Raw genomic sequence first — 21,269 nt, 5'->3', positions numbered from 1 at the left:
GTTGCTAGGTCACGACATACATTCGTTAACTCAACCTTTGTGCTCATCCTATATACTGTGACCATTGACCCCAGATTGTGAAAAGACTTCTGTAGTCAAATTCTGAAACATTATTACTTTCGGTAGTTTTTTACTCCTCTCTACTTCCCTGAGTTTGTCTTCTAATTTCTTTTCCTTCATTCAAAAAATGGTATATTATACGCCGAATGAACAAGCTGTTAGTCTACTGTACATTTACAGTATAGGGCTTTTAATAAAGTACAAAATATAAAAGATATTGGAGCAACTTGAACGGCCTATAAATATTTGGTATCAAATATATTCATATATATAAACGTACCTTCTACAGCACTAACAACTTTCTTTTTATTTTAACCTTTTTGTGCGAACAGCTTAATTTGCCTTGTATTTATTTATGGTTACCCTCAAAAGCTCAAGTACAACCGGATTTGTAACTCACCATATCAGCGTACCGCAATATTTGTCTTCTTCTGTTCGTTGACTTACATTTTGGATATATATATGTATATGTATATGTATATGTATATGTATATGTATATGTATATGTATATGTATATGTATATAATTTAACATATTCGTTTCTCACCTCTTTACCTCTTTATTTCCCCATATAATTATCATTATGGGATTTTCAGAACTACGATTTGAAATCCTTGCGAAAATTGCTGATAATCTGTCGAGGCGGGCTAATCTTTCTTGTGCCCTTACGTGTAAAGGATGGAGATATGCGTTTAAAAAGGCTCTATGCAGAGATAAGCGTTTTGTATCTTACGACGACGCCCTAACGCTTACCAACATTATAAAAGATTTCGAAAATGTACCCACATTACACGGCATTTGGGTTCCCAATCTGCACATACCCCATTATTTCTCTGTGACAGAATTATTAGATATAGAATTTTCCGATTTATTAAGATACCTGCCAAACTTGAAGTGCCTGGATGTACCTATTATATTCCGTAAATATATTCACACAGAGCCACCAATATCAGACAACGCACGATAGTATCCAAGACGTTTGAGAATTCATCACAAAGAAACTAGTGAGCTACAACCAGCGAAAATCCCACTCGGCACTGAGAAAAAAATATCAGACAACGTATGGAAGTCTCTAGAAAGTTTAAGAATTCATTGCAAAGGAACTAGTGAGCTACAGCTAGCAAAAGATCTAGTCGAATTTGTAAATGCGTATAGCATGCTCCAGAGATTAGACATTTTTGATGACGCCGGCTCTCGTGGAACGGTGCGTACTGTTAGCTACTTTGAAAGCATTCACCAACATTTGAAAAGACAATCGTCTATCAAGCTTGTAATATATCTCAGTTCTGACTTTTCGACAACACTGGACCCAATTCCAAATACGACACAGGCTTTTGCCGTGACATCTCTATATATTAATACGAGTCGGTACGAAGATAAAAGAAATAGCTGGAATCCTTTGTGTCCGCACTATCTTGGTTTCAAATATCCAAAATTGTGTTCCCTAAAACTAAAAGTCAAGAGGTTATTGGTTAACTCGAATAACTCGGACGAGAGGCAGACAATTATATCTCTTTTTTAATCCAACCCAAAAGCATTCTGTCAGTTGAAAACACTCGATTTCAAGACCGACAAATACCTCGAGAACTTTGACTTTGTCTTGTAGGAATTGTTTTGCGCATTAAAAGTTCCTCTCAAGAATTTGACATTAGAAGCAACACAAACGGGTGAGGTAGACAATTCATACCTATTGGATATTAACAGAATTTTACAATCCTTTTCCGAGACACCCAAGAGCCTTTCAGTTATAGGGTTTACATATAACTAGAGTAAACAATATTCGACTTTCGAACTATTCTATTACTATCCACTCCTAAAGATCCTTTGCATTAGTGGCAGCAATGTATCTCTTGATATAGCTGATTTATTGGACAAGTGTGTAGCTCTCAAACAGCTGAAATTTTGCGGTGGAAAATTGCTAATTAATTCAGACATGATAATTGATGGACCAAAACAGCAGTATGGATTATTGACTCTGACGTTACATGAATGCTCTGTAGCCACTAAAGTATTTTCTCACCTCTCTTTCAGGTGTAAAAATTCGAAGCATATGGATTTGAGAGCTTTGTGGATCGAAGAATCTGTTTGTGAAAAAACCGGATGTTTGTTAATCGACATGTCACATACTTTCTTAAAGACTTTGAAAATTGGTCAGGTTCAATTCCACGGATCAGACCGAGTACATAGTTATGACGATTGGGCCAGTCTGGTACTCGTATCTGAATTACATGACAGTCCGCTGTCAAATGAAAGGGACACAATAAAAAGAACAGAAATAGATTCAAACTACCCGAGAACAGAATGTAACAATATCACATGGCTCTACACATATAATGATATGGAATATACTGGGGAAGAGACCCTAAGCACTACAGAAATTTCAAAGGATGAAGCCAATATTGCAATCGAATACTATCAAAACTTTCAGTCCAACCAAATCAATGCGATTTCAATTGATGACAGCTCGTATAATGGAGACGACCCAACTGTCGCCTGGAAGTATGAACTTTACAAAGGTTACGCCGAGTTGAGATTTGGCAAAATTCAATGCCGTCCTTGTATATGTGAATCAGATTTTGTCGAGCGTTAGGAGAGAGGTTGTATAATAGGCTCTTTTGAAAAATGAAATGAAATAGAAAATAAAGTAAAAACCAAATTTATATAAATTATATATTGTATTGTTTTCATTCCTTTGTTATTCTATAAATTGACATGCGTAGACATAAGATATACACCTACAGACGAAGTACTTTCTCGTTGTTCTTTTATATTCTCATAAGAAAACTTAAAGTATATTTATATACAAAAAAACAAGGTAGCCAAGTTCATAATTTATAATGGCCATTTATTATTTTGATTGTTTTAGTATATTCAATATCACTTTATTGGTCAATATTCACTCCATAATATATAAGACTTTCAAGTATCGTAGGCCTCCCTTCAATTAGTTACCCTACTCTTTGCCTCTCTCAATCCTTTGGTGGCCTTGAGATTCTGAGTCCACGCAAAATCCAAGCCTTTCTACAGTTTTGCTGGCTCATTCCATCCCTCCGGCAAATACGTCTACGCTTTCACTCTCCATTCTATGGATCCGTTCCTACCTTGTGTCCTTGGTCTGTTCTCCCTCCTGTCTACCATATGATCCACTCTATATCTTCTTTTCCCCACTTTTCCAGTCATCCCTGTGTCTTCTTCGCCGCCGCTCTTTCGCTTTGTTCTTCAATACTTTCGATTATATATCCCAATCTCGGCATGCCAGTGAATTGTCGGTGGCATCCTGTCTGGCGCTTCTTCTCAATTACATATGGTACCCAGTCTCATCTTCTTATGTCATTCCTCAAGGTTTTGGTACCATGAAAATATATCAAATATATGTTCTTATAGCTCTCTTTTCCCTTCTCTTGTTTATCTAGTAATTCCTCCCTTGTCTAAAGGACACTGCATTTCCCGGTGATCCGTTTAAGGTACCGACTGTTCTGTTATATACTTACATCTTATCTCCATGCATCTCCTACTTTTTGATACCAAATTTGGCGCATCTCTCCTCTTCTTCTACAGGCCTCTCTCTTTGCTTCGTCTTTCATCCAATTTTTTTCTTCGCAATCTTTCCATATTCACCGCGTAAACACCATTCCTAAGCGTCGTCCTAGATCTCACACACCTATCCTTGTACAGTGGAAACTAGTCTGGTCTTTCCCTCTCTCTCACATCTCTTGCGGAAGCTTGCTGAACCGTATTATGCCCACCATCGTTGTAATCCCAGAATGACACCTATCCCTGCACCTCCTCTAGACCCCCAAACACCCAAACACCTTATGATACCTACTCTAACGTATGACCAATTTGGAAGACAGTCCTCTCCCAGTGGTTTCCTCTTTTCTTTTTTTTCCTCAAGCAGTAGTCTCCTCTATTTTAAACGTGCAATTTCCGAATATATGACCCCTCCTTCCCAGCTCCCAAGCCCTCGGGACCGTTTTACAGGCAGTTTGGCGTGCATACCGGGCTTTTTTTTTTTTTGACAATATGCCTTTTTCTGCCTTTAACCTTACCTCTGCTGCATATAATCTACCATATACCTGTCTCGACCAGGCGCACTTTGATTGATTTTATAGTATTCTTCATTCTCTTCCTCTTCCCTTTCTCCATTTACTGTAGTCGGTTTTGCATCTCATACATTATACATACTATTGTGACCATTTTACTTGATCCTCTCATAATTTGGAGGCTCTCTAAGACACTCCCAGAATCGCCAATCATTATGATGCGTGATTGAGTAGGAACATACGATGAGTGATGAATTTACTTACTGCAGATTGAAGCGACTTGAGGAAAGTAATGGGGAAGCAGGCGAGACGAAGGTCATGCTACAGAGTAGCGGGAATGAAAATGTTAACAATCGTTGCTCGACCACAAATCGAGGGAAAGTATTGTGGGTTAATGTTGAGAAAGATGCAGGCGGTGGTAAGAAACCGGTTGGCGGCGTGGTTGCGTTAGGCAGGGGATTGAAGTAGAGGATACCCTAAATATATCTCGGGTTTTGGCGAAGGCCGACCATACTAAGCCGGGATCCCGACTTGTTAAAGAGGAGCATTCCAATGATGGAAGAGATCATCTGAGAAGGATATTTCATGATTTTCGTGCATATTAATACGAGCATTCGAGGGCCAGACATTGAGTTTTAGGTGGTTTTGTAGTCGAGTGATGTCTGCAGGATTGAATAAGCATCCAAACACATCATTGGTATATGTCAGTAATTTAATAGTCAGTGGAGGGCTTGAGCAGTGTAAGGTAAGCTCTAGGAATGTGTGGTTTGCGAAAATAGAGAGAACAAGGGTTTCGAGAGTAAAGTTGAGAAGGACCGGAGAGAAGATCGCCATGTTTTTTTTTGTAATTGAAAGACAGTTGGTGTAGACAGATTAAAAGTTCAAAAAAAGGGCAAAAAAGAGCAAAACTTTAAATATAATTGGTCGATAGTTTTAATTAATTTTGCCCTTTTTTGAACTTTTAGTCTGTCCACACCAGCTATTTAATTGTCAACAACGAAAATAATAATTTTGATCAAATTGGCAAATTATATACCAAAAATCAGCTATATATCACAGTTCATAAAATATAACAGCCTCTATGACTATAAGCAACCTGGTTAGACACATTAAGATCCACACTATCAGCAGTTTAGGGCATTAATTGCTCAAATATCGACCAAAACATCCCACATTTTCACTCTATAAAATCTTGATCCACTGTAAATTGGGCTATTTGCACCAAAAAAGTCCATTTTCGATACCCACTTTTACTCACAGGGCAACTGAAAAAAAGTTTGGAAAATTTTCTTTTTCGTCTATTAAGTAAAGTTGTGTAAAACGTAAATATGGATCTTCCGATGCTTTTCAGAGAAGAAACAAGTGTGAATTCGTGGAGATATTTACTACTCTAAAAAAGACTTAATTTGTTAAGGAAGTATATAAAAAAGGCATATAATCTATCCACACCACACGGGTAAATGTATAACATCCATCGGAAATATTTGCTATCCGTTTTTTTTTTTGCATCTGCTCACAGATATTGACGTCCGAACCTAGTTGTTTTTATACATGCTATATACTTTTTTTTTGCTAATGGTTTGAGCACAATGTTTTGGTGGGGAGCTACCTTTGCTTTAATTGGGACTTTCTTATCGTATATTTAACTCATGTAAAGCGGAAGGTGGTTAAGCACACAGCAATTAAATCCGATCCCTAACTATCAGTAGTAACTTATAGAAGTCAAATTAGTAGTTAATTAATAACGTCCTGATTTATTCCCGTATAATATAGTTTCCAGCTAGATTTAATTAGCAAACCTATTATAATAATATTACTTTAACGTGCAATATATATATACAAGCTATACAAGCTATATACGTTGTAAACGTCGTGTCCCAAAATAGCTGTATAGTTCTGTGCCCGCATAATAACTTAAATCTCTCTGAATTACTAGAATCCTCTAAATATCCACAATCACTACAAAATTTTCGATAGAGTTCTTTTTTATCAACACAATAACATACAGCAGATTTGGATTGAATGAAAAAGGCTCTAAAGTCAAGATCTGATTTCCGAGGTTTCTTTGGTTCTTAATAGCTCATTATTCCTTGAGAATACTACAAAGATAAAACATTTAGAATCATGATACAAGAAAGTAAATGAAAGGGAGATATGACTTCACTTGTTTAGCTGAAGTAACAAAGAAATAGCAAAGGGATAGAAAAATTTGAAAAGGAAAGATATATATATAGAATGAATCACCATTAAACCAAAATTCTACTTTAAAATACACATCTACCTACACACCCTCAAGACCCTTAAGCATTTTCTTATAAAAAAAATTCTACTGAAGCCACCCACCTTTTTGTTCACAGTACTATAAGCAGAAATGTAATTGTTCATAAACCCTTTACAGAGCGTCTGAGCATATTCAATGTCGTACTCCCCAATCTCCCATGCAAGAGATCTATTTATTTTGTCTGTCTCGTCCAAGCATATATGATATTTGTTTTTAGCACATCGGTTGTTTTTGGTTATTCAAGTCCAATTGACTAACGTTGCCATTAATATAATTTTAAGTATAAGTATGTTCAACTGGGAGTGTGGTATGTTGATAAAAATTTTTCCGCTTTTCATCGACTTAGATCCATCAAACTTGACGTATTATAGTCCCAAGAATAAAAGTTGGTTAAAGCAAAATATATATATATATGCTTTTAAAGACCTGTGTGTCTATCCCGACATTAATAAGCTCCAGTATTTGTAGTAGATGTGGGTTGTGACTGTAATTTGACTGCTAGGAGAGGTACAAGTTGGCTGAATTCATGTTTAATCATCTTATTGAGATTGGCATTATTCTAAATAAATACACATCATTAAGACAAGGGGTTTTTGATGTGCAGCTCAGCTAGGCACAAAGAGAAACATACTATGTTAGAAACTGGCTCTCTACTAGCTAAGTGAATCAAACCTACCCATAGAAGTCTCAATAATTCAGAGATAAAGCTAAGCTAGCTGTTGAAGCGAATCAGCAAGTATGTATCACAGCAGTTAAGGGTAACCTTAGCCCTTTCTACTTTTGTGCCAAAATCTTAAAGAGTGTCGTAAAATAAAAAAGGCTTATATTCATCGAAAGATCCCACAAATATGATTGTCTTTTCTAGACGATGAAAGAATTGGTTTAGAATTGATCCTAATACAATGCCTTTTCGATAATGTCTTTTATCACAAGTTATTTTACGTTCTGGAACTTTTTTCATAAGGTCTTTCAAATTTAATACCGATTAGATTTGGGTATTTGAGCACGGAGCAAAAGATCCAGAAATCGTCAACGGAATCCTTATTATACAGAGTTTTGCATTCAAAAATGAGAAAACCAAATCAATTTTCTGAGGTAGACACAGGTTTAATTTGAAAAGGCTTACATTTTTAAAAAAAATTGATGTTTTTATCAGCCTAACCTTCACAAATTGTCTCAAAAAGATTGCTTACTACAAATACTAATACATTATACAGCTTGATCAGTAGTGAGACCTGGTTTTCTTTTAACCAAATCTTTTCTTTATAAAACAGTTCCCAAAGGGGGTTTAAGAATTAGCCATATAGAAAAAGGGTATTACATATGTGCTTTGTGTGGGTGGGTAAGTAATAGCTTAAAAGCTTGCTTGTATGTATGGAAACATTGTCCATAATAAAGTAATAAGAAATGAAATTATCTCTAACTAAACTCGCTGGGATTTGCTTGGAAAATTGAAGGAATAGCTGTGCGTCTGTATCGTCTACAACCATTTTCGCCGTAACGTCTTTGACACCTTGATAGAATACGACTAGCATAATTGAAATATTTGATGCTTATTCGGTTTTATTTAATTACCCTCTCACACTAATTAAGCTGGTATTTGATGAAGATTTATTAACGAAAAGACAACATGTTTCATAAGATATTCAATGTTGCTGGAGTATGCTAACAAATTTTGATATACTTTGGATAAAATCTGATGTGTTTTTTTTTCTTTTCTTTGACAGGCCTTGTTTTTTTTGTGGTGCGAATCCAACTTTTGCATATATATATATATATATATCTGTATGTGTTTATTAATGTGCAGAGATAAAGAGGTTTACACCCTTAAGAGCAAGAAACTGCTCTAACAACTTGTCCTTGGTGATCCCAATGGTTACCTGACATTCTCCATAAAAAGCATCCCGGATAAACTCGACATGTTCTTCTCTGAGCTATATATATTTCAATAAGTAGCTATAAGAAATATATTACTTATATAGTATTTACTGTGTGCACATTATAGTTTTATTTTTGGTTATAGATAACATATAAACACTATCATTATGTTGTTATTTGAGAATTGCGGACTAGATTTTTGAAAGATGAGCTTTTTCGAATTTAACCTGTAAACTACTTTAAGAAATTGGTTTGATTTTTTCACTTATGAGTTTAGAACTCTATATTATTAAAGAAAAAAATAGTAATAATTCATGTCACTTTTATGAATTATAGTTAATGGCATTATTTTCTAACAAGAAAAAAGCTATGGGAAAATTATTGGCTATTGGAAAATGAAATAAAGGGTTAATTTGTGCCTGACTTTTATATAATCTAGCACTCCTATAGTCATAGGGACAACTCTGGGAAACCCATTGAACCGATTGCTATATATTTACAACGACTCTTATGATATATGGTATGTAAGCCAATATAATATTACGTTCCCAATTCAATTTTCACTGTCAAGAGCTAAAGTCTTTAGATTAACAGTTTTTAATCAATAGAACCTTCAAGATCAGGAAGATGTCTAAAGTACTCCAGACCAAAAACAGTTCCAAGCCATTATGCCGCCTTTTCCTTACCTGGCGGCTCTAAGGGCTATACGTCTTTTTGCATATATCTCATTAACTCTTTTTTTTTGGTCTAGCAGTTCAGTTACATTTATCCCTATACTCCGTTATAGATATATTTTAACAAAAGCAAGGAAAGAGACAAAGGTAAAGACCGCCAACCATATTACTTTTAATAATATTTTTAAAGATTAATAGGTTTTTATTTTTAAAACAAAGAGACAAGAATATAAATATAATATCAAAGAAAAACAAGGGAAAATTTTATTGTTCAAAGTAAATGATTTTTGTGTACAAAGATTTTTACAAATTAAATACAAATTAAATTAAATTAAATAGAATATAAGATAGTCAAGTCCATGATAGTCCAGTCCAGCCCAGTCCAGTCCGTTTTTTTTTAAGAAATATTTCATTCGCTTTGCAAGTATATATGTAAAGAGGATTTTGCAGCTTATTGTAATAGAGAGTCTTGGTCCAATCCGGAGCGTCGCCTCGATCCAGAGCCAGGTTCCAATGCAGTGTTCCTTCAGTTTTGATTTGATTTGATTTGATTTGATTTGATTTGATTTGATTTGATTTGATTTGATTTGATTTGATTTGATTTGATTTGATTTGATTTGATTTGATTTGATTTGATTTGATTTGATTTGAGTTGATTTGATTTGAGTTGTAAATGTGAGGTAGGCACCACAATTGAGTGAAGAACAGACTCCACTATCAAACACTGGTTCCTTCTTGCGAATAAATCTGACAAATTAACCATCTCCGGAACTATTACATACCAGGCACACGTACAATACCCACTTATACAATGTACTAACCATCATACAACAAGGATAAGAATTAAAAAAGATTTGAATAGTCAAATATAAACAATATTACCTTGTCTCTCTAATAAATAACACTCTCAAAGTATCTCAATATTTTGAAGAGTAGATACTTTGAGAGTGTTACTTATTAGAGAGACAAAGTAATATTGTTCATATCTGTTACCATTCAAACCCCTTGGAAGTCAGATCCCTGTTGTATAATGGTTGGTTTCCACGGTATAAATGTGTAGTGTACGTGTGCCTGGTATGTAATAGTTCCGGAGATGGCTAACGTGCCAGGTTCATAAGCAAGATGGAACCAGTGGCTGGTAGTGGAGTCTGTTCTTCACTCTATTGTAGTGTGCGTGCCACAGCCAACAGGACTTAGGATGATGCCTGAGATTTGAATTTGCCATTGGAAGAAATAATTTTTGTTTGGAACTTGCATTGGACCCCTGCTTGGAAATTGGCTTGGCCTTGAGATTTGGAAGTATAACCCAGATTTTGGACTTGATAGAAATTATGCTTGTATGTATGTATGTTCTAAAACTAGTACTCTAGCAGTACGTGGACATTGTTTGACCATTTGGAAAGGAATTGGACTTGGACATGGACTTGGACATGGACATAGAAATGGATCTTGACTTGACTATTTTGGATATTGTGCTAGTATATATAACTTTTGATTTGGTAAAGATAATTGTGAGTATAATTTTTGTTTTGAATTTTTTCCCTTGTTTTTCATTTTTTTTTGACTAGATATTTTGATTTGATTTTGGACTTTGTCCCTGATCTTGACCACATCTTGGGACTGTACTGTTGGCCGGTTTGACCCTTTCTCTGGCGCCCCTTGTTGGGCTTCTGGTGAGCCGGATTGGCTTTTGACCTGGCGCGCATCTTGGGCCTGTGCTGTTGACCGGTTTGGCCTTTTCTCTGGCGCCCCTTGTTGGGCTTCTGGTGAGCCGGATTGGCTTTTGACCTGGCGAGCATCTTGGGCCTGTGCTGTTGGCCGGTTTGGCCCTTTCTCTGGCGACCCTTGTTGGGCTTCTGGTGAGCCGGATTGGCCTCTGACCTGGCACGCATCTTGGGCCTGTGCTGTTGGCCGGTTTGGCCTTTTCTCTTGCGCCCCTTGTTGGGCTTCTGGTGAGCCGTATCGGCTTTTGACGACGTGCCCAAAAGGCATGAGATAGCCAACAATCTTGTGGCAGGAATGGAACCATTTTGTTCCGCCACAGAGGCAAATTGATTGTTGATGGAAGCAACAGGAAGCAACAGACCCGCCAGTGGGATAAATGGCTCCTACCAGTGATATAAATGGACCCGCCAGTGGAAATAATGAATTGGCCAGAAAAATAAATGGAGCCAACAATGGAAGAAAAATAGGCAGTTGGCCGTAATATAAAAAGGCCTATCTGCGGAAGATAATAGGTCCACTGGCGAGAGATAACAGGTCCACTGGTAGGAGGAAAGGGCCTACCAGTGGGAAGCAACAAACCCACTGGCAGAAAGACCCCACTGGCGGAAGCAACAGACTAACAAAAAAGCAACAAGCAACAGTACCTTTGAAATAACATAAACCGCCGTGGAAGGCATAATAAAGCAACAAGCAACGGGAGGTAACAAGCAACGGGAACTAACCAAAAAGATACCAGCCGCGCCCACCAGAAGAGAGGACAGAAAGCAACCAGTAATACATGGGAATACGGACAACGGGCTCACACGCTACACGCGCGCTTTGGGACTTGCTCGATAGACCATGGTTGACCCGTGGCTACTACTCCATCGGGTCCTTTTGGAAGAAAGAAAGAAAAAGAGAGAGCGGTCGGTCGCAAGAGTCCAAAATCGGTTCAACAAGCTCAACAAAATAATATTGCCAAGTCTTTATGAACGTCTTTTGAACTCTTACAGTCGCCAACTCCACAGGCTATGATTAATTAGTATTCAAAGTTTCATTGCGCGTAGAATGTAAATACATATACTTATCTTAAAATACCTGGACTACCCATTCATGACAAGAAAGAAACTCATGGCTATCGGAAGACCATCTTGGCTTCTGTGTATTAACGATGACCGGCCGGACACAAACCCATGTATTACCAGAAGCCTTCTATCGACCCCTTCAGCAGACGCGGCTAGTACAAAGAAAAAGGAAAAAAAGGAAAACCAAAGTTTGCAAAAATTGCTCTATACTTATAGAAAAAAAGACAGGGAGATATTGAGACTGCTCTAGATTTGGTCTAACAAAATCTATTGAAAATGCTTATCAATGGCATGTTGTGCCAAGAATGAATGCACGCTGCATAGTGCTGATCAAGTTGGACATCTATTTTTGTGAGTCTACACATATTCTTCAAGGAAAAGACCTGATTATAACTGTATACACACAAGTTGAAAAAACAAAAACATATAAATTCTTTTAAAACATAACACTGGCCTTGCTTTTCCAACCCTCAAACTGGAGCTCATACTCTTGCTATATGTAGTGCTATGCTATAGTATTTTATAAAAGTATTCACCGTTTAATAAAGGCCAGGCCTTAGAAGATTGATAGATAAAGCAAAGCTGTTGTGATGTACATAATAGAGGGGGGGTTATGCAGACAATCAAAATAAATACATACTAGGCAACTAAAGAAAAAAATACAAATTTATGCATGCATATATTACAAGTTTCATAAATATATTTCTCACTCTCTTTGCTTCCTTTCAAAGATTATCAAATTACTCATAAAGCTACTGAATCAGACACATTAAGGCAAGAGGTATTTGGTAAAGAATATAAAATTGTACAAAATATAAAAGAAATAGCTGTAGTTATCAAAAGAAATAATTTGAAGCATCTTGATAATGTGCTTCTGCTGATCAAAAAAAAAGAAAAAGAAAAAGGAAATCCAAGAATACGCCTTGTAATTTGATCACCTGCATGTGAATTGATAAGCCCATTTATAAATAATATCTTTCTCTGAATTTTTTTTTTAAAATAAATTGTCGTGTATCTATAAACAAATTCTTTGATAGTTTATCTAGCAAAAATTGTAATAATACACACATTTATATATATATATTTGTATCTATATGGAGCTCACACAATTCTCTTATAATCACACTTGTAGAATATGACCTATAGCTTATGGCTCATAAAATAGAATAAAATAAAATCTCAAAGCTAGTGCTTTAATATTGGGGTTCTTTTGCAAATACAAGGCCAAGTGGGTATACATATAAGAATTACAATCCTTTATATAATATAAATTAATGACTTGATATACATTATGTGCTAAAGTGTTTTATAATTGTATTTTTAATTTTATTGAGATTATCAGCACATATAATACGCAGTATTTACCAGGATATATTTTCAGTTACATTTTTCAAGTCAATCTGCCGTAACCTCTTGTATCATAACAATGGGTTTATATTTCTAAAATTTGGTAGGACTGGCAAAAGAAGACATTTCTGTTGATTCTCGTATATTGATTAGACTTTATATATGTAACTGTCTGTTTCAAGATAACCAAGACTGCAATTTGGTAAGCTATATCTAAAGGTCATAAAGGTAGATGCTATAACTTTTCATGGGCTTGACACAGCTTGATATGATAGTATTTCCTTAAAGAATATATATATTTTTTAATGATTTCTGAGGTGTATTTATCAGGATTGTAAGCTCCTTATTAGATCTGCACTATTATGCACCTGTACAAATCGGGTTGATTGAGTATAAAATAAAAATATCAAAACCGATTTACATCGGTGCACATCAAAGAGTAATTCTGAAAATATGCATACAAGTAGTATCATTACTTACGAACATTCTTTAAGCTAAAAGAGTGTTTGACTATCTAACGCTCACTTGCTCTTTATCTATATACTTTATTCAAAGCAAGAAAACTGTATTTAATATATCAAATATATAGCATTATTATTACTATTTCTTTGAAAACATTTTAACCATTGGGCTGGTCAAGAGAGATATACTGAGGTTCATAGAATTGAAGCATAAATCCAGATGACATGATAGTTCTTTCTATTTATTTACTTTATAATTTATGGACATCGTTTTTCAATTTATGCAAATAGATAGTCTTTTTGCATAACAATATATACTAGAAATAATCACAATCATATGAAATCTTCACAAATACTAATTTTTTGTAAACAAGGCATATATCTATTCTGTAGAATAAATAGAGACTTCTAGCCAAATACTTTTATCAAAAGGTAGATACTATATATAATCTTTAGCTTAACAGAAAAGAATATTTAATACAATCAATATAATATAAAGCCTTCTTTTTTCTCTGAAGAGGTCTTTCTCAAAGAAAGTGTATGTTTGAGATAAAATAAATACTAAATCGTGCCATTAAGTACGCAAAGATTATCAAATTCTTGTAAACCAAATACAGATAAATAGAATTTGGCTTATCATGTATTCCTTATTTTCTAAAGAGAAAATCCCTTTTCGCAGAAAAACATTATAATATATTTTATGTGCTGTTTTATGCCCTTTTACTTTCAAACATACAAGAGTATGATTAAGAGAAGTTCACAATGATTTGAATATGTTCTTTCCAGACAGTAAGCTCTTTAATATATATAATGTGTAAAAAGAAAATAATAATATCAATTTTTGTTAAAGGAATATGTCACTTTGTTTTGAAAATCTTTATGGCTTATCAAAGAGATAAAAAATAAACTAAAAACCATATGAATGCACTCCTTAGTTTCCGTGTAGATATCAATATATTGATTGGAATGCTTACGTGGAATTCTTGTCTGATAAGAAAAATAAAACTATAAAAGAAAGAGAAATCTCTTCGCGCTTGATTTTCTCCTTGTACCCATTTTTCATCGCTTGTTTTATACAATGCCACGCTTCACAGCTCTCACCAACCTTTCCTTTGCCGCTCCCAAGCGTGCTAAAGCCTGCCGTTACCAACCGTACCCTGCCCAGTCCGTCCGTTGCGCTCTTCGTGCGAGTGCAAAGAGCCCTCTTGGGGCGATTGGTGTCTCTTCCACTGGTGGGTTTGTTGGGACCCAAGTGACCTCTCCTGAGGTGTTTGGTGGGTCGGGTGAGACCCAAGGTAATTATTTCATACACTCTTTCAGGAAATTATTTGTGCAGAGATAAAAATCGTTTTGATGCACTAATAGTTTCTGGAAAAAGTGTATTTTATTTAATTTAATTTTGCACATCTCTAATGTTTTTCTTTTATATTATACTATTCCATAGCTGTTCCTAGAGGAACAAAGCGTCCTTGTCCGGAGGACTTCACCTCCACGGCCCATATGGCCAAGCGCCTGGAGGTGGTAACCATTCGGGCGTTAAGAAGACCCGCTGGGAGGGGACCTCGTGGATTCCTGTTGTCCACGAGCCCTGCCCGACGGGTGGCTCTTAAGAGGAGCCTGAGATTGATCAGGCACGTAGTCTTTGAACTACAAATAAGAGGAGTGATCAGTATGACGGGTCAGATCAATGACCCTTTGCCCTCACACTGCAATATGCCTACCACGTCTGTTCTTGCTCCTGTCCCTGTCCCTGCTCCAGTGTCTGCTTCTGCTTCTGCTTCTGCTCCTGCTCCTGCTTCTGTCACCCCTCCCGTTCGTTCTCTCACCCGCTCCTCCTCCCGAATTGTTACCAGTTCTTCATCTGGATTCTTCTCTCCCTCGCCATCTCCATCACCTTCTCCATCACCTCCGTCATCTCGCTCTCCATCACCTGAGCCAAACTCATCTCGCTCTCCTTCGCCTGAGCCGGAAACATCTCTCTCTTTGTTTCAAAAAATGTCATCATCAGAGACATCAGAATCATTAGAAACATCAGAACCATCATCAGCAATTACTCCTGGTAGCACATACACCAAGGTGATGAACATTGCTGCAGATACAACACAAACTATTACGTCTAGTGTTGTATCTGTAGTAGGCGCTATTAAAAAGTTCTTCTCTTGGGAGTAAGACAAGATATAACCATAAAAAATGTTTTAATGCTCATCAAAAACAACAGGAAGCAACAGATACTAATAAGCAACAGATACTAACAAGCAACAGCTACTAACAAGCAACGGGAACTAACCATACTAACATAAACATTAACCACTAAACCAAAACATTAACTACTCAAATTAAAAAACAAAACAAAAGACTACTAAACCTAACAATTAGCAAAGACAAAGTCAAAGCTAAAGTCAAGGTCAAATCCAAAGTCATGGCAAAATCCAAATCTGAAATTGAAACTGAAAAGGGAACCAGAAAAAGAGAGGATGGGGAAAAGTCAAAAGGAAATTAAAATTAAAATTATTATAAATATATAGTCTCCAAAACTTGTACTATTATCATTAGTAATATTATCATTATTACCATTAGTATTATCATTAATATCATTACTAGTATTATCATTAGTCTTATCATTATTCTCATTACCATTATTATCATTAGTACTATCATTAATATCATTACCAGTATTACCATTAGTCTTATCATTATTCTCATTACCATTATTACCATTAGTCTTATCATTAATATCATTACCAGTATTATCATTAATATCATTGTCATTGTCATTATCATTATCATTAGTATAGGGCTACATAGTTTCTGTGTAGCGCATAGACAGAGAATTCACTATGTATTAAAAGGTTTATTAAGCAACACATACACCTTTAGTGGTCAAAAGGTGTTTCGATCTCAGGTAAGTTATAAAATTAAGAAAAAAAGAAATTATCAGTGTCGTCTTCTTGTTAATCGATCTCAGCATAAAATACCGTCTACGTCAGGAACCAGTCATTCTCCTTTATAATAAAAGCTAATGAGATTAAAGACAGATTGTAAAAATTTACTTTTTTTTTCATTTTGCAAAAGATAGTCTGACCACACTTCTCGTATCAAGTCCTAACCAACACCCAAAAAACAACAACAAATGAACAAACAAAAGAAAGAAAGAATAAAAATACACCAGATACACAAATGAGAGACATCTTTTGTAGATTGAATAAAAGACTCCATGTATTTCCTATTAGAATCTGAGATTGGGATTAAAGGAAACAATGATTACAGTTTGTAAATTGTCAGCAATCAACTCTCTCAAGTATTTCGCATCGGTTTCTATTTTACAGTCCTCAAGCTAATTTTGACAACACACACGCATACGCACACGCAAAAAAAAGCTTACTACAATGACCCAAAGCTCATGTTAATTGGACAAATGGAGAATGAAGAACCACAATTGGGTCTGATGGATCAAGATGAAAATTCACAACTTGTCAAAAAAGTCGGCAAGACATATGAACAAAGGTATATAGCTCTAAAAATAAAGTCAAAGAAACGATATTGTTATACGTTCGAGTTGTCTTTGAACTGAAAAAGTTTTTACCGGCTATTTCCTAGGACCTTTGGTTTTTATTAAAGGTGCTGTGAATCAAGGCGAATATGTTAATACTTTGACACAGAATCTCATTCCTTGAATTATATCCTTTAAAAAATATCATTATAGGAGGTTCATATTTCAAGAAGATTGTTCTACCTATCATATAGAACCAGACACAAAAGTGGCAAAAAGACGACTATGTGACCAAGCCTTTTTAATTAACTGCTCTTCCCAAGGTCTAGGGAAGAACCCCATTGAGCATAAATATTTAGAGGTACGATATATTGAAATTGGAAGGTTTATTTTAAAAGGGCCAATTATGGGTTAATAATCAAAAAGAGTAACAATACATATACAGCTATTTATCGATTTCTCATTATTTTATAAAAGCCACTAATGTCATGAAATAATCTAGAGAGAAAAGTATTTAATGACCTTGTCACATATTGAAAGCACTTCAATGGCGATCAAACGAGTAATAACAGCTTTCAGCGCTCATTTTACAGGATATCACTCATGCTCCTTGTGGTACAATATTAGGGGTTAGCATAGGTGGGGTTTTACATGGCCTTGTTTTGTAAGTATTTGGTTTTGCTTGGTTTTTGGATATTATCCTACGGTACGAAGATTGGATCTGATTGACAGGAACAAGGAAAGCTGGCTATGCTTGTGATATGGTAAAGTGTATTGGATAATAGACTAGTGGAGTGTATATTGTCCGATAAGTTAGGATGAGGCTTTTGATATCAAATAATACTAGGAAAATCAAAGGGTTTTGTAGTGAAAGGTGAACGGTGTAAAAGTACCCGCACCATAAATATACTCAAGTTTGTCAAGGACTTGTGGATCATTTGATATTTTTATTTCTTTTTCTAAATAGAGGGAATTAGATCTTTTATATTATCAGGGGGAAGCATTGACTGAGACAAGTGCATGAGTCTGTTTTTAAAGTGTCTTGAATCCTTTGGTATTGGTAAGCAAAACGTCATGAACATATTATATTCAGTATAAGAGAAATGTGTATTATATTACACCAGTGCTTACACTACTTGGTACTGGAAAGAGATAACATATAATGGACTGTTGTGACATTTTTGGTGTATACAGGGTTTGTATTTCCATCCTATAGAGCATTACGGGGATTATGATGCTCTTGAAATAAATCAAAATCTGGGAATCGTAAAAGAGATTTATATGAGAGCTCAAAGTGTTGATCTACAAGGTATGGTTGAATTATCTCAAAGTCCTTTTTAGAGAGAAGTTGTCTTTGGTAAGTGCGTGAAATATAGTGCATATAATATAATTAATAGATTAATGTAGTTATAAGAAACTTTAAACCAATATACTTCTCTTCAAAAAGATTAGCTTTATTATATATGGCTACAAGAAAAATAGGATGAATAAAAAGCTTTTAAAAAAAAAGAATTCTGCCTAGACATTTACCAAAATTGGGTTTGTGTGTAAAAGAGTGTTTATTGCTCTTTAATATATTTGATAATGCAGATGAGACGAGCTGTGCTAGTTTATGTAAAGAAGTGGCCCAGACGGCTAACAGAAAAAAAAGAATATATATCGATCTTCTCTAACAGCTTATTAGCTCAAATATTGGCAATTGACCGTTTTTCGTTTTGAAAAAAGAAAAAAGAAAATATAAGTGATGTTTAAGGATGGTCTTTATTGCTTTCATCTTTCGATGTTTGTATAAATATTTTGATAATTAATAAAATATTATTTTCGGTAAGATATTACTAAGCTATTGCTAAGATGTCAGAATAAACTATGCTTCTTTGGATAATTAATAATAGATAAGAGAAAGAAATAGAAATATATTATATGCTTTGGTCAGTCAAAAATGTGAATATACACGCAATGTGTCAACTTTATAGAGCTACTCTCACTCACACAACCGACTCCATTACTTTCTCTTTATAAACACAAAAAAAATAACTATCCAGTATACACCAGTAGCACCTTCAGCTAGATGTTTCGATTCTTCTACCTATCAACTTTGGAACGACCCCCATGCACTCTTTCTTCAATTGGCTCAGATAAAATCGTTCAATACTGTGCTCCATCAGAGAGTATGGATCAAATAAGAAACTTATTTTACTTGGCTGCCTTTAAGTAAAACTACTCACGCATAATAGCTACACAAGCCAATGCCTATTCCTTTGTGCTTCCAAATTAAATTGATCCTTGGCTGCGGTTGTCTTTTTCCTTCTCTTACTTTTTTTATTATCTTTTCCATTCTTTTTGCATTAGCATTCGCAATTATCTGTACGCATGAAGTTTAAGCAACAAAAACTCGGCCATAATAATCTAATTCGATGGAAATTACGGCTATGCCTGTTCTTTTACGGTTACGTCTGGTACTATATGCAATATATTATATATATTTACTTTTTAGATATTAAAAGAGTGTCTAATTGTATTTTGTAAATCAAGAATTTTAGCTTATCTATGCTTATTATATCATCTTTTTTTCTTTCTTTTTTCATATTAAATTTCTCATTTTTAATATGGTATATGAGAAATACAAGTAGAAAGTCCTTCAATATTGTTTAAATCTGGTATCTGCGTACACTGTTCATATTATGACTGCTCACAGGATTTTACCCTTTTATCTTACTAGAACCTATAGATGCTATCAATACAAATTGCTCGCTTATCTTTGAAAAAGTCCATTTTTCTGATATGTAGTTTATTATTATAATTGAATAATAAAGGTACTTGCCATTCAACTAACCAGCAAAATTGGCTTGGCCAAAGTCTCCTATGAATGTTCCAAAGACTCAAGTCCACGTATTTACTAGACAAAAGAAAACAGTACTTAGATTCGAACATATTTTTTAGTGGTAAATAAAATAATATATATTTATTTGTGTAAAATACAGTTAGTAATACTAGCTATAGCAAATACAAGTACAAGATTTATAAACAATTTACATTGTCACAAAGAGAAGAATTATTGTTACATAAATATTATTCGGCTATACATACAATGTCTTTTCTTTTTCTATTAAAAAAAGAACAAAATATAACCATTTGTCTTTTATACCTGAGCAGAATAAAAACTACTTGTATACCTACTTGGCCTTGTATTTGCAAAAGAACCCCAATATTAAAGCACTAGCTTTGAGATTTTATTTTATTCTATTTTATGAGCCATAAGCTATAGGTCATATTCTACAAGTGTGATTATAAGAGAATTGTGTGAGCTACATATAGATACAAAGATATATATAAATGTGTGTATTATTACAATTTTTTGCTAGATAAACTATCAAAGAATTTGTTTATAGATACACGACAATTTATTTTAAAAAAAATTCAGAGAAAGATATTATTTATAAATGGGCTTATCAATTCACATGCAGGTGATCAAATTACAAGGCGTATTCTTGGATTTCCTTTTTCTTTTTCTTTTTTTTTTGATCAGCAGAAGCACATTATCAAGATGCTTCAAATTATTTCTTTTGATAACTACAGCTATTTCTTTTATATTTTGTACAATTTTATATTCTTTACCAAATACTTCTTGTCTTAATGTGTCTGATTCAGTAGCTTTATGAGTAATTTGATAATCTTTGAAAGGAAGCAAAGAGAGTGAGAAATATATTTATGAAACTTGTAATATATGCATGCATAAATTTGTATTTTTTTCTTTAGTTGCCTAGTATGTATTTATTTTGATTGTCTGCATAACCCCCCCTCTATTATGTACATCACAACAGCTTTGCTTTATCTATCAATCTTCTAAGGCCTGGCCTTTATTAAACGGTGAATACTTTTATAAAATACTATAGCATAGCACTACATATAGCAAGAGTATGAGCTCCAGTTTGAGGGTTGGAAAAGCAAGGCCAGTGTTATGTTTTAAAAGAATTTATATGTTTTTGTTTTTTCAACTTGTGTGTATACAGTTATAATCAGGTCTTTTCCTTGAAGAATATGTGTAGACTCACAAAAATAGATGTCCAACTTGATCAGCACTATGCAGCGTGCATTCATTCTTGGCACAACATGCCATTGATAAGCATTTTCAATAGATTTTGTTAGACCAAATCTAGAGCAGTCTCAATATCTCCCTGTCTTTTTTTCTATAAGTATAGAGCAATTTTTGCAAACTTTGGTTTTCCTTTTTTTCCTTTTTCTTTGT

The 21,269-nt window shown here is 34.7% G+C and overlaps 8 protein-coding genes across 8 annotated transcripts in view; 3 read left to right on the top strand and 5 right to left on the bottom strand.

Annotated features, from left to right (window-relative positions):
- PHYBLDRAFT_162113 (hypothetical protein) overlaps positions 1-165 on the top strand; it is a gene marked incomplete at both ends in the record, with an annotated part of 929 nt that extends 764 nt beyond the window's left edge. Inside the window, one exon of the mRNA XM_018434564.1 lies at positions 127-165. Within this exon, the coding sequence (XP_018299552.1) occupies positions 127-165 (39 nt within the window). The remainder of the gene's footprint in view (positions 1-126) is intronic.
- A 478-nt stretch (positions 166-643) lies between these two features.
- Positions 644-4,571, top strand: PHYBLDRAFT_139053 (hypothetical protein; the record flags this gene model as incomplete). The annotated part of the gene is made up of 9 exons (XM_018430146.1): positions 644-964; positions 1,028-1,531; positions 1,667-1,732; positions 1,829-2,645; positions 2,993-3,408; positions 3,495-3,524; positions 3,619-3,729; positions 3,783-3,892; positions 4,373-4,571. 9 exons carry the CDS (start codon positions 644-646, stop codon positions 4,569-4,571), a joined length of 2,574 nt encoding a protein of 857 aa, XP_018299551.1.
- Positions 4,572-4,637: 66 nt separating this feature from the next.
- On the bottom strand, positions 4,638-4,937 carry PHYBLDRAFT_139052 (hypothetical protein; the record flags this gene model as incomplete). The annotated part of the gene is made up of 1 exon (XM_018430145.1): positions 4,638-4,937. The coding sequence occupies one exon, from the start codon at positions 4,935-4,937 to the stop codon at positions 4,638-4,640; it is 300 nt and encodes a 99-aa protein (XP_018299550.1).
- A 1,238-nt stretch (positions 4,938-6,175) lies between these two features.
- Positions 6,176-7,919, bottom strand: PHYBLDRAFT_162111 (hypothetical protein; the record flags this gene model as incomplete). Its single annotated transcript, XM_018434563.1, has 4 exons — positions 6,176-6,202; positions 6,447-6,552; positions 7,327-7,424; positions 7,809-7,919. 4 exons carry the CDS (start codon positions 7,917-7,919, stop codon positions 6,176-6,178), a joined length of 342 nt encoding a protein of 113 aa, XP_018299549.1.
- Positions 7,920-8,180: 261 nt separating this feature from the next.
- Positions 8,181-9,101, bottom strand: PHYBLDRAFT_65726 (hypothetical protein; the record flags this gene model as incomplete). Its single annotated transcript, XM_018441517.1, has 4 exons — positions 8,181-8,320; positions 8,689-8,750; positions 8,949-9,033; positions 9,062-9,101. The coding sequence occupies 4 exons, from the start codon at positions 9,099-9,101 to the stop codon at positions 8,181-8,183; spliced, it is 327 nt and encodes a 108-aa protein (XP_018299548.1).
- Positions 9,102-9,262: 161 nt separating this feature from the next.
- On the bottom strand, positions 9,263-9,616 carry PHYBLDRAFT_105249 (hypothetical protein; the record flags this gene model as incomplete). The annotated part of the gene is made up of 1 exon (XM_018427891.1): positions 9,263-9,616. A coding segment is annotated over one exon (354 nt), but the record flags the coding sequence as incomplete, so codon positions are not given.
- Positions 9,617-10,294: 678 nt separating this feature from the next.
- Positions 10,295-11,338, bottom strand: PHYBLDRAFT_139051 (hypothetical protein; the record flags this gene model as incomplete). Its single annotated transcript, XM_018430144.1, has 4 exons — positions 10,295-10,394; positions 10,527-11,044; positions 11,113-11,277; positions 11,306-11,338. 4 exons carry the CDS (start codon positions 11,336-11,338, stop codon positions 10,295-10,297), a joined length of 816 nt encoding a protein of 271 aa, XP_018299546.1.
- Positions 11,339-16,933: 5,595 nt separating this feature from the next.
- On the top strand, positions 16,934-18,364 carry PHYBLDRAFT_72589 (hypothetical protein; the record flags this gene model as incomplete). Its single annotated transcript, XM_018442681.1, has 3 exons — positions 16,934-17,037; positions 17,237-17,384; positions 18,218-18,364. The coding sequence occupies 3 exons, from the start codon at positions 16,934-16,936 to the stop codon at positions 18,362-18,364; spliced, it is 399 nt and encodes a 132-aa protein (XP_018299545.1).
- Between the last annotated feature and the right edge of the window lie 2,905 nt (positions 18,365-21,269).

This window comes from Phycomyces blakesleeanus (assembly GCF_001638985.1).
Source record: "Phycomyces blakesleeanus NRRL 1555(-) unplaced genomic scaffold PHYBLscaffold_1, whole genome shotgun sequence".
Lineage (NCBI taxonomy): Eukaryota > Fungi > Mucoromycota > Mucoromycetes > Mucorales > Phycomycetaceae > Phycomyces > Phycomyces blakesleeanus.
This window is presented reverse-complemented; position numbering and strand designations above follow the sequence as displayed.